At 48.9% G+C, this 13,507-nt stretch overlaps 1 protein-coding gene across 4 annotated transcripts in view; it reads left to right on the plus strand.

Annotated features, from left to right (window-relative positions):
- Nucleotides 1-13,507, plus strand: part of LPIN2 (lipin 2) — an 819,298-nt gene that overhangs the window by 638,063 nt on the left and 167,728 nt on the right. For all 4 annotated transcript variants that reach the window (XM_069620856.1, XM_069620855.1, XM_069620857.1 and 1 more), the window contains 2 exons: nucleotides 8,966-9,052; nucleotides 12,152-12,304. In XM_069620856.1, the coding sequence (XP_069476957.1) occupies nucleotides 8,966-9,052; nucleotides 12,152-12,304 (240 nt within the window). The remainder of the gene's footprint in view (nucleotides 1-8,965; nucleotides 9,053-12,151; nucleotides 12,305-13,507) is intronic.

Genomic DNA, 13,507 nt, shown 5'->3' on the forward strand with positions numbered 1-13,507 from the left:
CGCGGGACGGGGCTCTGGGGCCGGGGCCGAATGATACATGTCTGTCTGCTGCGTTAGAAGTTATTATATAGATGGGTCTCTGTGTCTTGTCTCAATGATGGGGGTCGTCCTTACACGGGGTCAGGATTCTTGGGGGGTTCGTGGGATTTATGAGAGGGTGCTGGTAGATCAGTGGGTTCAACCGTGGGTTTATTACCGTGCTGTAAATAACACAGGTGGCGGGCTGTGGCCTTGGTTGCGGTGCCGGGGCCTCTGACTCTCTGAAGTAACGCCAGCTTGGTTGGGGGAGGTGAGGGAGCGCGGCACAAGTCTTAGCTTTTTTATCTGGCAGGCTTGGTGGGGTGGGAGAGGGAATGGCCTTGCATATATCCACAAAGGTATTTTCCTCGTGCGTTGCTGATCAGTGAATGCAGAAGTTCTATACTGTTTTGCCTTATTTTGACGTTATTTAGACACACATATATATTTCAATTTCGTTACACATTTCTTTAATACAGTCGATTCCAGTACCTTTTCATTACCTAGCATTACATTCACTACATTGTGTGCGTATTGTATGTACATTAGACGTTATACGAGGGATATCTAGGTTATGGCCTACAGAGATTGATGCTCGCCGCTTTGGGTGATTCAAAAACATATATGAGTTCAAGTTCCTACATACTATTGAAAAACACTTTTACAAAATAGAGGTTACACGTTTAGTCAACATCTTTCTCCGTGGTTATAGCAGCATTAGTCCAGACCTGGAGGGATATCATATAACGTTACATTTTTATGGCTTATTCACATTTTAAACAGAGGTAGTTCATTAGTACCAATACTTGAATTGTTTTCTACCTTCTTCAGATAGTGATGCTTCAGCTTTTTTCCTCGCTACCCCGGCCTTGCGGTCCGGGTCATACGGGGTGCAATATCACATTGTTACTAATATAATGTTGCCGTGTTGGCGTCTCGGGTTTAGCTCATCTCCGACTTTCTCATGGGAACGCGCTCGCAGCGGATCTGTCAGGGCTGCTGAGGCGACAGAGATGCATGAAAGGCCCTCCAAAGGTGGGGGCCTCGTTACAGTGTGCTGAACTCACGCCATGTTTGCTAGACAAGATGGCGTCTAGGCCTGACTCAATTTTTGGTAAATGCAAAGACGGGGTGCGTGTGGGCAATATCGTCGGCGGGCGAATCCTCCTCCACCTGGGCCCGGGTGGCATGAGGGGGCGTCCACCGAGTCATGGTCCTCACCTGGGGAGAAAGCTGTAGGTGAGGAGGGCCTCGCGGCCAGTCCTCCCCTACAATATCCTTGAGCGCCCATATACCCCTGGGTCTGGAGCGCTATACAAATAAAATAAACAAACAAATAAGTGCCCAGGCATGCTTTAGTAATATTGGGTGTACTCACCAATGTAAACCTTTGGATCCTACATTTGCAAACACTCAGGACCACTTGTACTGGAGCCAGTTAATGCATTCAAACTCCTTTTTGTGTGCATTGAGCCAAAGCTCTATAAACCAATGTCACCTGAGAGCTGCAGGGCTCTGCGGATGGGTGAAGCCAAGGTTCTGCCAGATGCAGTTGGGCGGACGGGGAGGAGCTCTACTACTCCCTCTGTGGATAATGCTTTCCAATGCAACCCACGTGATTGGGGACCAAAGCAGCTGCAGGAGGCCATAACCACCTTCTTGCCTCCGTAACCTCTCTCTGAGGCCACCAGCACTTGATCATTGGATCACTGCTGGAGTGTCGAGATGCCTCCCTGGAGGTGTGCGCTGCAATAGGTAAGGGATTGAATATTATTTAAAAGCACATTTCGAGGGGATTGGGTCCTATGACGTATTCCATATCTATGACATGTAATCACCACAGCTGTGCTGCTTCGGAAACCTTTTTCGGCGTCTGCGTCGATGCGCCGTCGTCGAGGGCCTCCTCCGACATCCGACGTCATCCGATGTGATAAGTAGGACGCACGACGCCCGTAGCCTCAGTTCCGTTTTTTCCGCAAACGTGTTGCTTCCTGATTCTCGGTTCACGCCTCGACTCTTTTGAGTTCTGTTCTTCTCGGTTCTTCAAACCTGTTCGTTTTGTGTACATCTTTCGTGTGAAGATGTCTTCTACTTCGTCTTCGACCCCGCGTCTGGGTTTCAAGAAGTGCGGGGAGTGTGGGTCCAAGATGTCGGTGACGGACTCGCACGACGCCTGCCTCTGGTGCCTCGGGGAGGCCCACGACACGGATGACTGTATCGACTGCCAGTCGCTCATGTCCAAAGCCTTACGCGAACCTAAGAAGAAGTTGTTGGTAGGTCGGGTGTCCAAGCCCAGGAAGTCGAAGTCTGCGGGGCTTTCGATGGATGATTCGAGGGGTGACTCTCCGCGTCATCGTCGGAAGTCTCGTGGGTCTCCTTGTAGGATTCGGTCTCGCCACTCCTCAGCCTCTTCGAGGCATTCTCGGAAGCGCCGACACCGGTCGTCTTCCAGGTCCTCTTCGGAGGACTCTGCCCGGCACGTCGCTTACCCCACCAGCCGTGCGACGCCGGAGGAATGGGCTTCCTTCGGGAAGAAAATGCTGGCGATTCTTGAGTCGCAGGGTACTAAGCCGTCCGCGCCCCCGAGTGGGGTCGGTCATGAGAGGTCGAGAGACACCGCTTGCAAGAGTGGTCGGCACGAGTCACGGGAGAGGTCCCGTTCGGACAAGGGGACTCGTTCTCGACGTACCCGTTCCAGATCCCGGTCCTCGACGCGTTCGAGACCGTGTGCACCTGTGCGGTCTTCGAGGAAGACATCGACGTCTGAGGCGTCGAGGGCGTCGACAGGCTTTCTCGAGGCTCCGGCTCCGAGGAAGTCGTCGAAGCCGTCGATGCTCATGTCGTCGAGGGACACGCTCGGGGCTCCGGCCTCGAGGGCTGTGTCGACGCCGCCGATGCTGGAGGCGCTGCATCTGACGTCGATGCCGATTTCCTCGACGCCGATCCTCTCGACGCCGGCGCCGATTCGCTCGACGCCATCGACGCCTTTCGTGTCGGAGGTACCCCGTGGCACGGGTAGACCCCCTAGGAAGGCTCTGGTTAAGAGCAAGCACTCTCGGGTGCCTTCTTTTCGCCACCTGGACTATATTTCAGAGGCGGATGAGGATTCTGATGGCCTGTTTCCTAGTCGGGTTCCAGATGACATTGTCTCGGGCCATAGTCAGTTTGACGATTTGAGACGGTCACTGCATGATGCCAGTGGACTGGACACCTCTCCGGAGGTGGAGTTTTGTAGGCCTGAGCCTGGCTCTCATGCCGATTCCTCGTACCGGCGCCTTATGGCTAGGGTTTCTGAGTACTTGGGTTGGTCTGCTCCCCCAGGGGAGTTTGTGCAGGATGATCTGACAGACATCCTTGATGTTGGTCCCCCAACTGATCCGGTACTGCCGTTCCATATGGCTTTACAGAGAAGGGTGGCGGCGGCTTGGACTGCTCCGGAGAGTCTCCCGGCGGTGGGCAGATCCTTGTCGCGAAAATACCATCCAGCCAGTAGCGACCCCTGCTACTTGACCAGGCACCCCACTCCGGAGAGTTTGGTGGTGCAGGCGGCCACGGCCCCGGCAAAGAAGGCGTCGTACCCTACCATCCCTCCTGATAGGGACGACAAACGTTTTGATGGCTGGGCGAAGAAAGTGTTTTCTTCTGGTGGTATGGCGCTTCAGGCAGCCAACTCCATTTGTGCCTTGTCTCGTTTCACACATACTCTGTGGAACTGTGTTGCGTTAGCGGCTGAACATATTCCCGAAGGGGACGAACGGGATGGTTTCCTTGCTATGGTCCAGGATGGTAAGGATGCCATGTGTGAGTCCGTTCAGTTGGGTTTGGACTTAGCTGAATGCGTCAGTAGGTCCATGGCGGCGAGCACCATGATACGCAGGTTTGCGTGGTTGCGGAAGTCGGGGTTTGCTCCTGATGTGCAGTCTCGGCTCCTCAACATGCCCTTTGACGGTGAACACCTTTTTGGCGGCAAGGCTGACGAGAGCCTTGAGAGGTTGCAGACCTCGAAAGCTGCAGCGAAGTCGTTGGGCGCTGCAGTTCGCCAACCTCCGCCTTTTCGTCCTAGGGGACAGCAGTGGAGGGGTGGTTCCTTTCGCTATTACTCCTTCAGTAAAGCGAGAGGAGCTGGCAGTCAAAGAGGCCAGAGGTGGACGACAGGGTACCCGTGGTGCCAAGGCCGCTCGGGCAGTTGCCTCTTTGCCCTCAGGTAACGCCGCGGCCGCTCCCTCTCAGTTATGAGGCCATGTCCCATGGTTCGCCGGTTGGGGGAAGGCTGGCGCAGCATCTTGTAGAGTGGCGTGCCATTACTTCAGATGTGTGGGTTCTGGCCCACGGCTACTGTCTTCCCTTTCGGCACAGGCCTTGCGACAATCCACCGGGGAACCTCTCTTTGCAGAGTCCGGATCCGCTCCTTGCGCAGGAACTTCAAGCCCTGCTGGAGAAAGGCGCCATAGAACTGGTGCCTGTAGCGGAGAGGAACAAGGGATGGTATTCCCCTTATTTTTTGATTTCGAAGAAAGACAGGGGATTGAGACCCATCATGGACTTGCGCGGTTTGAAAAAACTCCTCAGGAAGGACAAGTTCAAGATGGTTACACTCTCTCAAGTCCTCCAGGCCCTTCAGCTTCAGGACTGGTTGGTGTCACTCGACCTCAAGGATGCTTACTTCCATGTGCCGATCCATCCCAAGCACAAGAAGTACCTGAGGTTCGCGGTTGGCGACTCGCACTTTCAGTTTCGGGTCCTGCCGTTCGGATTGACCTCCGCCCCGAGGGTTTTCCCCAAGCTCATGGTGGTGGTGGCAGCGCATCTCAGGCAAGGGGGGATTCACGTCTACGATTGGTTGATCAGGGGGAGCTCTCCCGAGCAAGTCCTGGATCATCTGTCCGTCACCTGCCACTCCCTTCACAGGCTGGGCTTCTCCCTCAATTTAAAGAAGTCCCATTTGACGCCAACACAGCGGCTCCAGTACATCGGAGCAGTGCTCGACACTCCCCAGGGGCAGTGTTTTCCTCCCCAGGTGAGGGCTCTTCGCATTCAGCAGATGGTGCACAAGTTTCAGCATGCCCAGACGCTCCCAGCGTTCGAGTTCTTGAGGTTGCTCGGCCTCATGGCATCCTGCATTCTTCTGGTGCCAGAGGCTCGCCTGCGGATGAGATCTTTGCAGTGGGCGCTCAAGACGCAATGGTCGCAGTCCTCCGGCAGGATGTCGGACCCGGTTCAGGTGCCGCCCTCGGTCGCCCAGGACCTTCTGTGGTGGGCCGTCGAAGGCAACTTGATGAAGGGGGCTCCATTTTGGCTTCCCTGGCCGGAGGGAACGATCGTGACGGATGCATCCCTCACGGGTTGGGGAGCTCATGCCAACGGGCTGACAGTCAGCGGTCGTTGGTCTCCGTCGGAGTCCAGACTCCATATCAATCTGTTGGAGCTGAGGGCCGTCAGGCTAGCCCTGAAGGCTTTTCTGCCGACTGTGCGAGGAAAGAGTGTCCTGATCCTGACGGACAACACAGTGGCCATGCACTACCTCAACAAAAAGGGGGGGGCAGGGTCACTTCCTCTGTGCACGGAGGCGATGCAGCTCGAGTTCTGGGCCATCCAGCAGGAAGTTTCGATCTCGGCAGTTCATCTGGCCGGAGACGAAAACGTGACGGCGGACGCTCTGAGCAGGCAGAGCTCGATCTCTCACGAGTGGGAGTTGGCTCAGGAGATTCTCCTGGAGATCTTCGCCCTTTGGGGGACCCCTCAAGTGTATCTCTTCGCCTCCAGTATCAACCGGAAGTGTGAAAGGTTTTGCTCGCGGGAATTTCCTCCAAAAGGAGCCTTAGGAGACGCGTTTGTGTTGGAGTGGTCATTCCCGCTGCTGTACGCGTTTCCTCCAGTCCCCGTCATCCCGCAAGTGCTGTGGAGGTTACGGAAGTTCGGTTCCCGGATGATCCTCATTGCTCCGGCGTGGGCTCAGAGGACGTCGTACCCGGACCTTCTCGACTTGTCCATCTGCCCTCCGCGTCGTCTTCCCTACCGAGACGATCTGCTCTCACGGGAGGGGGGTCAGGTTCTCCATCCAGAGGTCAGATCCCTCAACCTTCACGCTTGGCTTCTGAAAGGTTGAGGTATAGGGATTGGGACCTCCCTGAAGACGTGATGGAGGTGTTGCTTTCGGCCGAAGGCCAGCAGCAAAGTCTCTGTACCCTTGCCGTTGGCGTAAGTTCTGCGACTGGTGCAGAGTTCTGAATGTGGATCCTTTTGCATGTGACATCCCCATGGTTCTGTCCTTTTTACTTTCTTTGGCCCAAAGGAGCTTGCAAGTGGGTACCATTAAAGGTTACCTGGCGGCGCTGTCCATCTTTAAGCGCTCGTCTGAAGAGTGTTCTTACTTTAAAATCCCTTTAATTTCACAGTTTCTGAAAGGGCTCACTAATGTATTCCCTCCGTCACCTTTCCTGCGGCCCGGTTGGGATTTGATCACCTTTCCTGGTGCCCGGTTGGGATTTGAACCTTGTTCTTAAGTTTCTTATGGGTGCTCCGTTTGAGCCTTTACATTCTTGCCCTTTGAGGCTGTTAACTCTGAAAACGGTGTTTTTAGTTGTGGTTACTTCCGCTCGCAGAGTGAGTGAGTTACAGGCACTTTCAGTTAAGCCACCCTTCACTGTATTTCACAAGGACAGGGTTGTCCTTAGAGTTCGTCCTTCTTTTCTTCCGAAGGTAGTGACGGAATTTCATTTGGCCCAGAAGGTTGTTCTTCTGGCATTCTATCCTCCTCCGCATCCTGGTAAGGAAGAGGAGAGGCTCCATAGGCTTGATCCTAGGAGAGCTTTAAGCTTTTATGTTTCACTCATGTCCTGGGTCAGAGTGGACGATCAACTCTTTATTGGTTACGCTGGAAAGCGTTTGGGGCAAGCTGTGACGAAACAGACTTTGTCTCGCTGGATTATTTTGGCCATCTCGGAGTGCTACCGTTTGGCGGGTAAGGACCCACCGGCTGGCTTGCGGGCCCTTTCTACCAGGGGTATGGCTGCGTCTACTGCCCTGCAGAGGGGTGTTCCTATTCGCAACATCTGTGATGCAGCCACCTGGGCTTCAGTACATACATTTGTACGTCACTATTCCCTCGATTATATCCGAGCACAGGATCTGGCCTTTGGCAAGGCGGTCCTTTGCTCTGCTATTTGATTGGCTATTCTAAATTTTGATTCTAAATTCTTTCCCTCCTCCTTGCTCTGGTACTGCTTTGGGAGTCTGTCATAGATATGGAATACGTCGGAGGACCCAATCCCCTCGAAGAACAAGTTACTTTCTTACCTGGTAACGTTCTTTCGATGGGATGGTCCGACGACGTATTCCATATCGCTCCCGCCCTGCCTTCCCCGCTGCAGAATTTCTTTTGCGATTGCAGCTTACGTTCCGCAAGGCTTTGTGTCTGACTGGCAGTTGACTAGTGTCACACGTTCTGGGGGAAAAAACTACAACTGAGGGTACGGGCGTCGTGCGTCCTACTTATCACATCGGATGACGGCGGACGTCGACGGAGGCCCTCGACGACGGCGCATCGACGTCATCGACGCAGGACGCAGACGCCGAAAAAAGTTTCCGAAGCAGCACAGCTGTGGTGATTACATGTCATAGATATGGAATACGTCGTCGGACCATCCCATCGAAAGAACGTTACCAGGTAAGAAAGTAACTTGTTCTTTTGTTGTTTTTCTCTAGGAACTGTGTTTGGGTTATGGCTTTGCAATTTTATTTTGTTAGTTCATTCTGGTCACGGTCATGGTTTTTATGCATTGGTGCCTTGGCCATTGCTTTTAGCAGGGTCCTAAAAAGTCGGTAAATAATATTGAAAATGTATTGCATAGCAGTTGCTGTCATAGTATTGCGGCTTTGCAGCACTACCTCAATGGGTGTTGCAAATACTGCCTGGGAAGTGTAAAATGCTGACTGGGACATGGGCACATGGCCTGCTGGTTTCACAAACCTTTCTGCAGTGCATTTCTTAACCCACCGAGATATATAATTTGAACCTAATCTAACAGAAATGTTTTTTTAGGCCAGTGTAAGCAAAGGGTTTGAATGTCATGTTGCTGTGTTGAAGGTGAGGTCACGTTGTCCCTTTCCTGTGTGGGCAGCGTAGGTGGTGCATGTTACTCTATGCACAAGATTACTGTGAATTTGGCTCCAAACTATGTCTAAAGAAATATGGTGCTTAATTAGTAACAGTAATTGCTGGTACTTTTGGGACGGACTAGTGGCAGTGACCCAAGTAAAACATTGTGCAGATCAGTATTTTAGAAGCTCTGTTTGGCAGTTTTGAGGCTTGCAGTGCAATGTGTGCCAGACACTTATTAGGCCGTGACATGGAGATGTGAACATATGTGTTCCCTCTGCACACGAGATCTGGGTGAAAACGGCGGGTACTTAATGCTGTTCACTCTGAGACATGTTTTTTCATGTGCTCTTTGGTGTGTGTCCATTTTCTTGAAGTCCCTATGCAAAGAAAAAACACCCACAAAAAAAGCCAACTGTAAGGGGGAGGGTGAGTAAAAAAAAAAAAGTAACAAGTTAGCTGGAAAATTGCTCTGATCTAAAACATTTCTGTACTTTGAAAGCTATTTAATGAAAGAAGGGCTTTCCTATCTGTGTTTTATAATGGAGAAATAAATAATTGTTTACGTGATGAGGAAAGGTGCTACTTTAGTCATCTTAGAAATGACATACCTGGTGGCAAAGTCAATGCTAAGCAGCTGCTGCATTTGGACAGCGTATACACCCGAGGTTCTGCTATCCTGTACATGTCTAAACCCTCTGAGTCCTTTCTCATAATCCTCTCTGGGCAGTGCTATTGCTTATGTAGAGCAATGTGCCTTCTTGGGTTGTACATTCTACTGCTATATTCATTGCAACAATTGCTCTCCCCCTTTGCAGTGGTCTCAATGCCTTCTTGTCTCCTTTTTAGATCGGACGCCCTGGGGCAGATTCTCCCACAGCTGGGAAAAGACTGGACGCACCAAGGAATCGCGAAACTCTACCATTCCATAAACGAGTACGTTCACTTGATAAACCACTACTGTAAAGTCAAATGCATGTTTGGAGTTGATGATGGCATTTTGAATGGGAGTGCCTGAGGAATAATGAATTGATTTAGGAGGTAAACATTGTTCATGTTCTAATGTGTGCCAATCCCCGAGGATTAGTGGCACTCCTAGTGGTGACATGTCATGGGACATACGGTACAGCACAGATGGGATGGACCTCGTCCTTGAGTTTAGCTATGTTGATGTTCTAGTGCAGAGTGTTTCGCAGAGAGCATGTGTTGTATGTGCAGCATCTCGAAAAGGAAGTTACTGTAGTGATAAGAGCATGGTGCCTTGGCTAGACCAGGACATGCTTTGGGTATGAGAACATGTAATTGGCAGACTTCGAAAGAACACCCTTTACAGGTGGCATTTACATATTTGCATTACACATTACGAGTGTGAAACACATGTCCATAGTGGTATGTGCCAAAACCTGGATTGGGACCAGACTTTCCAGGTTGAAAGGTCCGGAATTAGCCACTGGTCCAGGTATGGGCTGGTGGCCGTGCGGCATCCTTGATTTGAAACCATGTTCATTCAGACGCCATTCATTTTGCAGAACTGCACTATACTAGTTTATTCATTCATTAAGGTGTATGCTTTTGAAGTGTTACAAAGCAGACACCATACTCAATAATTTTACTCCAGTGTTGAAATCAAGTGACAAGTACAAATGTCTGCGGAAAATGATCCATTGTAAGACCGTGCAGCATCTTGCATATATGTAGATGGCCAACCTGCGCTGATCATTTGCCATATTGGCGTTAACGTGGAAGGGTTGCTGAGAAGTGAAGACCAGTTGCAAGAGCAATCAAGGAGAAGCTACTTCAAATAGGTGGACACGCAGTGCATGCGAGGATGGATGGCAATACAGTTGGAACTGCAGTCAAGGCAAAGCCAGAGACAAGAGGTCTATCCATAGAAACAACCTAGTAGAACAAGGAGACAAACAGACACCTGTGACTGCAAGGAGTTACAAGAATGTACTTCGATGATTCCCAGCTGTAAGTAGTACATAAGGATATCCCTTGGATGAGTCCAGCTGTTGCAAGTGTGAACCTAGCAGATACATGGAAGGAGACCACACACTGAGAAAACACATGCATCACCAAACTGCGTGAAATACGATACTCCCTTGGCCCTTATTAAACCTTTCGGCAAGAAATAATAGCCCACAGCACAAGTTAGCTATTACATATTTATTTATAAGGTGCCGGAGGCCCCAGGCATCAGGGTGCACCAACATAAACATATATGAGACAGAAGTAGACGTGACACAAGTGCTATAACAGAAAGGAAGGTCCAGGAGTGCATTATTTATTTAAAAGGTACTGGAGCCCGCAGGCATCAGGGCACACTAACATAGATGGTCTGTTCTATAAAGTTCCAGATGTTTTGTACATCTCCCTATATATCTAATTGGGTACACTTTCCAGGTGTTTGCGCATGTCCTTAAACTTCGTTAATTAACAAAGCAATTTAATCATAATTAAATATTTATTTTTTGCTTGACTTAAGTTTTGCAGACACGTGTATCGACCATCTGTCGTTTTTAAAGGCATTACTCGTCAGTCACAAATGTATTAATCTTCTAATGTCTTGCGAAAAAAGTTTCAAATTCCCTTGATCAAATTCCAAGACCAGCTCTTCAATTGTTTTGTATCTTCTCCGTAGTCGACTCAATATTACGGATGATTGTTATCAGCATCCCTAGTTCAGTTGTAGTGATCGTTCATCTATATTTTAGGTCCTTCTTCTCAGATATTCTCACAATTAAGTACGATAATTATCAGCATCTAGTTATTTTAACAATTCCCCAGAACCGGAGTGTAATCCTGGTCGGTCGCTGAGCATTTCGGCATGCGCTCCAGGATTACGCTCCAGTTCGGGGCAATTGTTAAAATAACTAGATGCTGATAATTATCGTACTTAATTGTGAGAATACCTGAGAAGGACTCAAGGAAGTGTGACCTCTGAGTTCCTGCCTCCTTTCAACCCTCCATACAACAGCTTAACAGCAGGACTTGGCATTGACCTGGGCACACCGCTGGCTTGGACACTTTATTACAAGGGTGCAAGTGTGTGCAGTGCACCAGCCACCAGTGGTTCCCGTCTGCTACACCCTAACAGGTGGAGGCACTTCCCCTAATGGTAAAAGATTGTTATTCTGACCAAGGTAAACCCTCCCTGATAAAGGGTAGCCACAGATAACTGGAGACAGAAACTCAGGAGGGTATTAAACTCCAACTCATACCTCACATAGAAATAAAAGGAAAGGAGGGTTGCACATTCCTTACCCGTACCTCCTCCGCGTAGTTTACTTATCTTTAGTAAAATATGAAGTGTATTTTCATAATAGCCTCAGTGTGGACATCCCTTTATTCAAAGTAATACTATTATTCTGTATTGTTACCTACCCAGTTCCCCCTCATAAGCATTGACCTTGACGGCTCCACTGCTACTTCTCCTGGATTAGCCAACGAAGACTTGCAGAATCGGTTTCCCTGTGTTTGGGATGGGCCCTCGCATCCTGAATCCCCCTTCCCAACTTCCATTCCTTTACAACTTATGCATCTTTTGACGGGTTGGACCTGAACTAGGTTTGTTATGAGTAAAAACAAATTGCTGCATTCTTAAGTCTTCTCCTTTTACAAGAACCCAATTTCCATCTGAGACAAGAACCCAGTCTGCCTGTTTGCTGTTCAGTACTCATTACTACTCTGAGATATTCAGGAGTGAGGCTGCTGGGTTTGAAAACATACGTTGTACAAGCCACTCACTGCAGCCTCCCTCACACCTTGGTAAATTGGATACAGTTTCTATTATTATTCTAGATCAGTTGGTGTTCACATTTTGGGAACAAAGAGGTGTTAAGACCAATCATACAGACGTTATTTCAAAAAGGCTGTAATTTTTTTTTCCATCTATTATGAAAAAGTGTGTTGTCAAGTTCCTGGAATGGTTCCAGATGAGGATAGCATGCATTAATGAAAACTACGTTTTGCACCCTACAAGTGTCATTTCTCTTAATAGTTCTGATTTTCTTTTATATTTTTTTATCATAGGAACGGATACAAATTCTTATATTGCTCTGCACGTGCTATTGGAATGGCAGATATGACCAGAGGTTACTTGCACTGGGTCAATGACAGAGGAACAATCCTCCCCCGCGGTCCCCTGATGCTGTCTCCCAGCAGCTTGTTCTCAGCCTTTCATAGGTAGGCACAGTAACTCGGGAGTGGAACATTGTTCTCTACAATGGGGCATGCTTTTAAATGGACACGTGTTGAAAAATATTGTTATTGTATGTTTTTTGTTGCGTTTTTACCAGAACAACCAGCCAGGGTTACCTCAAGTAACTAACTTCTCATTCCTAAATATTAGTAATTTCATCAACAAATGACTATTATTCTGGGTTTTCCACTTCTATATATATATTTTGTTACCAACCTTACGTAATATGATTATTTCAAATGAAGAAACACAAACATCACATTATATTGGTTGTCACAGTTTATTACACGGCCCACACCATCCAGGGACTCCTACAATGAATGTGGCGCACAATAAAACGCTTTTTATTTTTAATAAACTATGGATTCTTTTTTAGTAGGCCTCCAACCTGTCTCGCACCCAACCTCCACAAACACCCCATGTCACAATGGACTAGGAACCAGGCCAGTGTCTATCAATAAGATATTTATTATTTAATGACAAAGGAAAATCAACCAACTGCACAGCAACAATCTCTACAAAACCACCAGTTTACGATATGCTATTACAGTGAATTCCGTTTTTTTTATGGCAGAACAGAAAAAGAACAATTTACCACAAAGTGATAGCACCAACAGGTAAGCACTCCCCCCCTGCAACAATGGAAGCATAGGTTTTCAGTGATTCAATACTACTGCTATGGGACAGCACACAAGGGTACTTTGGGCTGCGTACAATAAAGGAAAAATCAGGCTTCAAAACAGACTAGCTAGCACACTTAGGAAATTCGATTTGGACACAGGCACATGAGAAAGAAATTCAAAAAAATAATGGGAATGCAATTCAGAATCCGTGATCGGGTATAGTAGGGGAAGAGATATAAACTAGGGACAAGGAGTTTTCCATGGTTAATAGAACTGTTTAGAAAAATGAAAAGACAAATCACACTAATGTTGCTGGGGTTGTGAAGTGACGGGCAAGCTCTGAGCAATGAAAAATCAAGGTAAGGCAATCCGAAACCCACCCATGCCCGTCCGCAGTCACGCTAACCATGTCGTCAGCAGTGCGATGGGGCCTTCCTAAGGCCAAACACTCAACATCTCAGCCTTCTTCAGTGGACTCGTCGAAAAAAAAGCCATTGGTGCCCGTAGGCCTGTAGAATGTTTTGTCAGGGCCTTCTGAACCTACAGGTTCAAGGCACGCTGCGC

The sequence above is a fragment of the Ambystoma mexicanum genome, chromosome 5q, assembly GCF_040938575.1.
Source record: "Ambystoma mexicanum isolate Mex_15411 chromosome 5q, UKY_AmexF1_1, whole genome shotgun sequence".
NCBI classification, from domain to species: domain Eukaryota; kingdom Metazoa; phylum Chordata; class Amphibia; order Caudata; family Ambystomatidae; genus Ambystoma; species Ambystoma mexicanum.